The sequence below is a fragment of the Varanus komodoensis genome, unplaced genomic scaffold (assembly GCF_004798865.1).
Source record: "Varanus komodoensis strain SLA01 unplaced genomic scaffold, ASM479886v1 scaffold30, whole genome shotgun sequence".
In the NCBI taxonomy this organism is placed as follows: domain Eukaryota; kingdom Metazoa; phylum Chordata; class Lepidosauria; order Squamata; family Varanidae; genus Varanus; species Varanus komodoensis.
This window is the reverse complement of record NW_025335762.1, coordinates 8,614,278-8,623,806: the sequence shown is the minus strand read 5'-3', so window position 1 is coordinate 8,623,806 and position 9,529 is coordinate 8,614,278. Positions and strand designations below refer to the sequence as shown.

Sequence of the window (9,529 nt, the reverse complement as noted above, 5' to 3'; positions counted from 1 at the left end):
TGGGCTGAAAATACATGCTGCATTACCAGAGCCCCCGGAGCCCCACCCCAAGGCTTGCTCCTGAGATGCTCCATCAAGGTTGAGGAGTCTTTCTTTGGAGACAAATGCTTCTTAAAAGAGCCCTGCTCATTTGCTTCTTAAGGCAATGATGCTTTCTGGAATTGGGTGTTCCTTCAGTCTCTCATTCTGAAACAGAATTCACATCTTTTTCTTGGAATGACCTTGCGATCCCCTCACCAGAGAGCTCAAGGTGTGTGTGTGTCCACCAGCTACCACCAAGGTAATGGCAATAAACATCACCGTATCCTGGGGGTGGGGGCTCTCTCAATAATACTTTCAGTCATACCTTGGCCCTTGACTTCCCAGATTCTATCTTGCTATCCAGGTGTAATTTAAATGGAAATTTGAAATTAAAGGAGTTGTCAAAATAAGCAAATAAAACATATCTGTGTTTCAGCTTATACTTCATGCACTTTGTATTGTACGTAATAGAATGACAGTAAAGATGATGATACTAATGAAGATGATGTCAAAGATGCCTTAGATAGCAAGAAATCTTTAGGGCTCTGGATGAACTAGGTGATCAACTCAGTGCTTTCTGGTGGTCGATAAATAGGTCGTTTCATTTCTATGCATATTCTCCCCTTTGGTCATGGGAGATTAAGCTGTGTAAGTGCAAGCAAGGATGTTAAACACAGGTGATGCTCAAGGCACCAATGGTAGCATGGAACTCTTTTGTCCTGCTCAAATCATTTAAAGCTTTTTGGTACTGCTGATGCATGAATGTAATAAAGCCTAGGAGGCTGAGCTTGACATGCCATAAATGTGTGAACTGCGTTCTTTTAGCAGTATATTAAGGAGTGTTTAGGTGCAATATAGTGAATGTGAAAACTAGTACTAGTACTCTATAATCAGGATTGGGGAAATCCTGAGGCCCCTCCAACTGTTGCTGGACACCACGTCCCATCAGTCATTCCAGCATGTGCAGCAAACATTAAGACTGAGAGTTTTAGTACATCTATATCTGGAAGGCTTTTAGTTCCCTGCAGCTGCTATAACATTTAGATTCAGACTCGCATTCGGTATGATAGTTTTTAGAAATATTACACCAAGCAAAATTACCACTAATAGCACATCCAGTTTATACATTTTATAGACTTAAAATTGCAAAGAAAGAGAAATTTCATACATTTAAAATTCTTTGTATAATACTTTTCGTATAGGCAGATTTTTTAAAATGTGATATGTTTTGATATAAACACCAATGCCAATCATAAAGTGGACTATGTCACAATTCCCCTTAAAATGGAACAAGGACCAGCCAGGAACATTGTTCATATGCGAAAATGGAGCCCCCAAGGTGTTAAACACATGGTCCTCGAGGTGCTCTCCTCACCAAGGCACCAAGCAGCTCCTAGAGCTGATGAACTTGCAGGGCATTGCATCATGTACCTTCAAACCATGCCATGGCGGTTTTCAGTTCAATGTCTCCCTCTTGCCTGGATGTCCCAAGTGCTATGTGACACGCCAATGGATTCCAATTACAGTAGCTGATGCTTTGGTACAGATTTAGCATATGCTTTTGGGGATGTTTAGTTAAGATTACATGTCCTTTCTTTTGCAATTACAGGAAACGACAATAGTGAAACACTCCCAGAGTCCATCCCATCTGCACCTGGGACTCTGCCCCATTTTATGCAAGAGCCAGATGATGCCTACATCATTAAAAGCAACCCTATAGTGTTACGCTGCAGAGCCAGGCCTGCAATGCAAATCTTCTTCAAGTGCAACGGGGAATGGGTGCACCAGAATGAGCACGTGTCTGAAGAGAGTATGGATACAAGTACAGGTAAGGGAGAGCTGGGACTTCACGTGGCATTCAGTATGTACTTATTTCCTGAGAAAAGGAGCAAGACATACTGGAACATGTATAGAAGACCCACCAATAGACGATTCAATTTCAACCATTTCTAATATCCCAATAACAAGCTGCTTCATTGAATCTGCGCCATTCTGACCAGTTCCTCTGTCCTATATTTTCTAACCACCTTAACGCATGTGCTTGGAAAATGGAACCAGTGGAAGAGAGTGAAATGGAAGACTCAGGTTCCCAAGGGAAAACCTTTTATTGTTGCCCAACATATTTCAGCAAGTCTTATTTCCTTTGTGGGGAGGGGAGGAGGATTTATAAACTGTTCAAAACATGTTTGGATTAATTCCTAATTTATTGATTGGACTGCAAATGTTAGCTAAGAAACTGAGAGTGATCAGTTCTTGATGCACATAAGCTTTGAAAAGTGAGGGCTCAGGTGTATCTACTGTGGGCTACAAGGTTCAGAAGTGGCAATCTCGTCCATCCTGCCACCTCACCCTGACTCTTCTTCCATCACTGGGCAGGCTCTCAAAAGGCCCATTTTGTTCAGGATCCAATCATTTACCTGGGATTCTGGGCTGTTTCATTTTCTTTATGTTCTTCACTCAGCTTTTTTCTTATATTGTTGTTTGGGGTCCTTCTGACAGTCTCTTTCAATCCATGTCATGAACTAATTAATATCCTTGTCATCCTCCAACCCTCTTTGGTCCCCTTCTGGTCTTTCTTCTATTCCTGTTTATCCCTTGAGGCAATCTATACAAGTCTCTTTACTCCTGCTTCATCCTCATTCTCTGCATTTAGTTTTTTGGCTTCTGCTTCTGCCCATGTTCCTTTTTTTTCCAGGATCTTTGGGCCAATTAAAGACACATCATCTCTTGTCTTGATTCTCCATCCCTTGCTCAACCTACCACAATTGTGGCATGTTTTCATTGTTGGGGGAACATGATAAATTGGATGGTGACACCACCCAGCAACTCCTCTCATCCCAAACTGCATGGGTAAGGGTACCAGTTTGAAAAGGTGTACCAATATGTCAGTCAGCATATTATCTCCCTAGTAGGTCTTTGGCAGGTAATGAAGCTAAATGGAGAAACTCCATTTTGCAATATCAGCCTATCTGCAAAGCAAGGGATCAAAAGGACTGGGAAAGAAGTTGAGAAATGATAGTCTGATTTGATCAGGCTTTCAGCAAATACTATATCCATTCTCATTTAGAAACATCTTGATAAGTATTACAAACCAATTTAATGGTTGCTGCCTTGTAATTTCCAAACTCTGTTTTGTTATTACTTCCCTTCCCACTTTTCCACCTTAACTGCCAGATTGCTAGGCAACTTAGTTCTGGAAATAATATGTGATTTGTTCCTAGAGGGAGTGGGGAACAACAATCTCCTTGAATGGAGAATAGTGTTTGAGGGTATGGAAGAACATATTGTAAAGAGTGTTGGAAATAAGGTAACCATGTGTGTCAGATTCTGAAGAAAAGAGAGTATCCACCAACATTCTCTCTGGTTTATTATTTATTTGCAGATAGGAAAGAATTTAATAGTCACCTCTTTACTTCCCACTGCCTCCCTCCTGTCGCCAGAGAAAGAGGTCTATATTTCTCTCTTTATGGTTAAGGAGAGTCAGTTTTGTGCATATATGCTATCATAAGTCTTGAATTAATGGCAGAAAGGAGTAAGATGGAACATCTTAAATGTGGGCATAGAGGTGAAATGATCATACTCCCTCTTTTGAGGATGTATGGCTCAAGAAAATGGAGACTGAAATCATACTTGAAACTACATGAACAAGTCTCTTGGAATCCTTGCCCTCTCCAATAGCATATGCAGCTCCATCAAGCTGCATGGATTTCAAAACGAAATGACCAATTTTCTTCATGATAACACATACATGTGAAAAATCCCCCAAACGATATTTTGAAACATTTCTTTGAATAGCTTTGAGTATTGAGTGCATAGAAATGAAATTAAATAACATATATAAATAGATATAGTTCAAAACTTGGCAACAACCAGAAAGTGCAGATTTTTAAAAAAGGTTTCTTTCAACATTCATGACTAGTTTAACACAGTGAATTCTGTGATTTATCTCATGCATTTGTCATTCTGCCTGTATCTGTCTAAAAAAAGCTGTCTTCTTGTTATTAGTAGGCAGCAAGTATCTCAGTTTGGATCTTTCTAAACTGAGACAAGCACATCAGAAAAGCCACCAGAGGAAGAGAAGCACCAAAACACCCATCTTCTACCATCTCTTCTGAGATACCATTTTCATGATATAACAGATGCAATGGTTCAGTTCACTGAGCACTGCTAGTTAGATATCCCAACTTCCCCCAGTCCCATAACTTCCCTTTCAGGACAAGGATTTCATCCCATCAATCAATTTATTTTCCATCCTTCCCAATAGCTGAAGCAGTCTGGGTGGTTTACAACAATCAATTAAACACAAAACATAATACAAATAGCATAAGAGTTATATCTTTTTCTCCTAAGATGGCTAAGGTATCAGATAAATATACATTACAGTCTGCACTTGGGGCACACCCATTTCTGGCTTCTTCAATATTTCTCTCATAACTACTGCAGAAACCATATTTCTTTTCTCTGCTTTCCTTCTAGGCTTGTAGGAGCAGGTAAGGCACAGGAAGTCCGCCCTCCCCCATTTTCATGGTGATTGGACAGCGGCTGACCAGAATCATTCTTGTTTGCCACTGTTTGGTCTGGCCTCCCATCTGTATCTCCTTTCCCAAAGTTGACTCCCCTTTCTTCTCTCTGTTTGTCCTGCTATTCTTCATGCCCTCTTAGCTGTTGGAACACTTTTTCCTCATCCATCTTCCTCTTCCTCTCCTTCCCCAGTTCCTTTATTAACTCCTGGCAGTAGGCATGCCCTTTCTCCATGGTTTATGCAGGTTCTGCCACTGCTCTAGCTTATTCCACTCTGTGTATATCCACCCAGCTGAATACGATCTGGCTGCAGCATTTCTATTTAGTCAGCTGGACTGATGAAGTAGCCTGGTCTGGGTTTTCCCACCACAGCCCCTGTTTGTAGTCTTGATGAGAAGGTAAATCTCAGCAGTTCCCCACCAGTGTCCAAACAAAATATCTCTTATTCATTGACTTCTAGGCAAAGAGGAGGGAGTCGGCTCTTAGAAACCCAAGTGCCCTCTATCAATCTGTAACTGCTTGATATGCACAGAGAGCAAGAATGAAAGATGTGCAAATCTTTTGTTTTTCTATAGCCACACAATCACCTAATATAAATGGATAACTTGACCTTCTCCAACGGTTATCCAGTGATTGCATAACTGTAACTGCACAATGTTTGTTTAAGTGTGCATTGAATAAGCCCTCTGGGGGAAATGCATATGCAGCTTCCATCCCCATCCTGGTGCCCTACAGAATTTGGGTATACAGCTCCCATCTTCTCTGACTATGGAGTGCTCTTGGACCTGTAGTCCAAAGATCTAAAAAAAGGTAAAGGTTTCCCCTTGACATTAAGTCCAGTCATGCCTGACTCTAGGGGGTGGTGCTCATCTCCGTTTCCTAGCTCAGGGAGCCAGCATTTGTCCCCAGACAGTCTCCGTGGTCATGTGGCCAGCATGACTAAACACCGAAGTGCATGAAACGCTGTTACCTGTCCACCAAAGTGGTACCTTTTTATCTACTTGCATTTGCATGCTTTCAAATGGCAAGGTTGGCAGGAGCTGGGATGGAGCAATGGGAACTCACCCTGTTGTGCAGATTCAAACCGGCGACCTTTCGATCAACCAGCCCAGCAGCACAGCGGTTTAAACCACTGCGCCACCTGCAGTCCCATCCAAAGATCTAGAGTGCAACAAATTGAGAAAGTTTGATCTAACAGCAGAACTTCTTGCAAGATGATAGCAGAGCAAACCTGTTTGTGAACAATTTAGTAATACAGCAGTAGTGTATTTAAGAGCCACAATTCCTTCATCTCTTTCAGAGGGACATTTCAATACACAGATAACAAATACGATCACTGACATTTTTTCAGATTTACATTGTTTTAATGCAACAGATCACATTGTGTTATAAGAGCAGTAAACTAATTATCACCACCTATGTGTGACTTTATTTTTTTTTAATTAAGATTTTAAACTAAAACTACACATATCAGTCATCACACACATCAGATTTACTGGGTCAGCCCCCTACAACATGTCTTTTAACATTCTATGGGCATACTATAATCCTTTTATAAAAACATGAAAACATCTTTAGATCAAAACCAAGTCCTGTTTCTCCAGCCAAATAAAAATGTAATTCCAAATTTGATAGAAGTCACTATCTTCCTTCTTCCATCTTCTTTTATTGGTAAAATCAATCCCATCTTTTCTTGCAAAATCCCGTTTCTCTTGACCATTATTTAAGGGAAGCTTTTCCAGGTTGGGTGAAATTGCAACATCTTCTTTCTTCTTCAGTGATAGATTTCATCTAAACATTTCTGAACAATTCAGAATCTATCCATTTTTCTAATAAAAAATAACTTCCTCACTACCACGATTACTAGTAACTTCAAAAAGGATCTATTTGACATCTCAAAGGGCATTCTAACTACTCTGCTAAGTGATAACATTAAGCTAATTTTCTTTAAACTCACTAATGTTTCATCTGACTTAAACTCCATTTAATCAAATACAGTTAACTCCATACAGTATCACATATAAACTTACCAACCCATATAAGTCATTCATTTTTTTTAAAATAGTAAGTTCTCCTATTTTCAATTTCAAATATAATCAAAGATATCCATTTAACAATGTTTCATTAAGCTAAGTTGTTAAGTTTTCACCAACCACATTAAATTAGCCTTTCTGTATCTCATGTGCACATATCAGCCTATTTAAATCATCCCTTTTTAAGATGAAAAGAGGAACAAAGAGAAAGAAAGAGAATAATCTTTACAATTACAAATAACATCAAAAGCATCCATTTATCATCTCTAAAAATGGCTTAACAACTGTATTTGGTGACTATTAATACCTATAATGAATTTTCTTATTTTCAAATACTGATAAAATCAAAAACATCCACTTAGCATCTTTAAAAGCATCATTAATTTATCTATTTGATGATAACTAATACGTATAGTATCTTTTAGCCAATATTTCTTTAAACTAAATTACTAATGCTTCACCAAAAACAGTAACAGAGAACTTGCCATTTTAGCTGCCCACATCCTTGGGCTGGCAAATGGGCTCAGTCCCCAACAAACATTAGGCTACTGTAAGGGAAATTTCTTTTAGCAACATCAATACAACAATAACAACAGTAACTATCATTATCACTATCATTATCATAATCCGCTTTTAATATTGGTATAAAACACATCCCACAGATTCTTTTCCTTGTGAATTTCTGGGCCTGATCAAAAATATTTGGCAACATTGCAAAAGGGAAAAAGGAAACAAACTTTTTGTTCAACTCAAAAGGGAAAAGTAGCCTTATAGATTTGAAAAGAAATCCTTCCCACTGCATGCATGTGCACGCACACACATACATAGTCCCAGAGTGTCATGTTGCACAGGAAATTGGAAGTTATTGACACATGCTCACAACATTGCTTTTTGGAAGGATTCCCTTCCTTAAAAAAAAAATCCCCTAGCTCCTCATTGAGAGTGCTTAAAGTTCTTTCTTTTAACCCAAACATTCCCTGGCAGAATTTTTCCTGAGGCAATACAAGCTTTGAACCTCAAATGCCTTGCCTCAGTTACACAACCTTTTTTAATTATTTTTTTATTTTATTTTTTTAAGACACCAAGATTTCTTTTGAGAGTTTTCTAGACACTCCCAAGACTTTCTTTTGAGAACTAGTGCAAGCCCGCCTCCAATCTGTGGCTGGAAGCAGAGCCACTCAGTCTTCCTAAAGTACTTTGAACTCTGCACATGCTCAGAGGCTGTGCATGTGCTGCTTCTGCAGCACTCACAAAGTGGTGGTACCTTCCTGCCAGAGCATCCCCCCTTTTCTTGGCTCTGTGGAATAGCCAAGCCCACAGAGTCAAGAAATCCATAATTTCCAGCACAGATTTCCCTGAATTCAGTTGGCCAGACCAAACCCAGAGATGAGGCTGCAGTTACTGTCTCTAAAATAACAGGGGTGCTCTTAGCAAGGTAGACCATTCCTCCTTTTTTTCATTCGTTTTTCTTGTCTTTACTCCAAAAGTTACAAATGTCTTTCATTTTTTTTCCAGTAGAAAAAGTACCAAATCACCATTTACCAAAACTCTTAAAATTCTCTCTCACCCAAGCACCATGCACTCCTTGAATCAAAGAATTCAAATGCACCCTCATTCTCACATGGCATACACATAACATCCAGGAAAAAAAATCTCTTTGCCTTTCATTCAAACCCCACATTCCAAACAGTTGCAAGTTCAACAGGGGGAGAAAAACCAGCCAATTTGGGCAGAAATATTTATTAATGGTTAACTGCAATCTATCTCCCCCTGTTTTTACACTCTGCCCTGTTGAACTCCAACCTGCTACTGCTTAGGCTAACTGCTGAACACAACCATCCAATTTCCACTATTTTTCCAAAAACCTCCTCAACACATAAAAGAAAAACCCTTCCCTTCTGCATCTTTGCTTCACTTTTCATTCCCTTTTCTTTTCTTTCTCTGGGAATCCCTTCAGGATAAGCAGGATCCCCCTCCTACCTTTTCTTTCCTTTCCTTTCCACAATCCATCTGCCCACTTGCCTATACTTTCACTTGCAACAATCAACTACAAAATTCCAATCCAAACCATGAAATTACAACCACACCACACAGTGCTTTCCTTTTGCATATGTTTCCTCCTGAACAAATCCCCCCTTCCTTCCTACCATGCCTTCCTTCACAAACATACTCCAGCAATATCTGATGGGCTGGATTTTCTGAATCCATTTAGCCTCTGCAGCCCCTCAGATGTAGTTTTCATCTTTCTTGGTCCAAAGTACGACCCAAAAGCTATCCTAGAACCTTAAAATCCTCCCCAGGAACTTGCAAGGAAAGCATTTTTAGAGGCTGAAAAAACTTGCAAGACATTAAAACAGTGTTCCCAGTTTCTGACAAGGAAAGGACCTGCATAAAAATGTTTCTATATAACCCCTCTTTTATATAGAGCTTTCACACAGGATAAGCTTATTGAGGATGTCCAGAAAACTGGGTAGGACCTGTGTTTGCAAGCCCAATTCAAGGGCCACACATTTCCTTACTTCCCAGCTCAAGTTCATATAGAAGGAATGGGGGAAGGAAAGAATCTCACACACAACATGCCCTGAACATCACCTTTTGCCCAGCCGGACTCAGCCATGCTTGGGCTCAGGCAAATGACCTCATGAATCTATTTCTCAATCAAAGCCAGGTTCACACATCCTCATCTCAGGGGCAAGAACACCAATCCACGCCCTTGCTTTCAACCGTACCCTGAAGAGGACAGATTGGTGCGGCTGCTTGGGGAGCTTCTATTTCCTGAAGAACCCCCAAAACCCACTCTGGGCTATGCCTACCTCCCAGAAAGGGGAACACTTTAAAATACAAACAGACAAGACAGAAAACACAGACAGCAACAATGAACACAAGACTTTCACAAACAGTGAACATAAAACTCTACACAAACCCCAGTGCAAACATGTACTCACATGTGTAGA

At 40.0% G+C, this 9,529-nt stretch overlaps 1 protein-coding gene across 1 annotated transcript in view; it reads left to right on the top strand.

Moving 5' to 3' along the window:
• Positions 1-1,305: 1,305 nt before the first annotated feature.
• UNC5D (unc-5 netrin receptor D) overlaps positions 1,306-9,529 on the top strand; it is a 207,579-nt gene continuing 199,355 nt past the window's right edge. Inside the window, exons 1-2 of the mRNA XM_044437388.1 lie at positions 1,306-1,383; positions 1,597-1,849. Of these exons, the coding sequence (XP_044293323.1) occupies positions 1,306-1,383; positions 1,597-1,849 (331 nt within the window). The remainder of the gene's footprint in view (positions 1,384-1,596; positions 1,850-9,529) is intronic.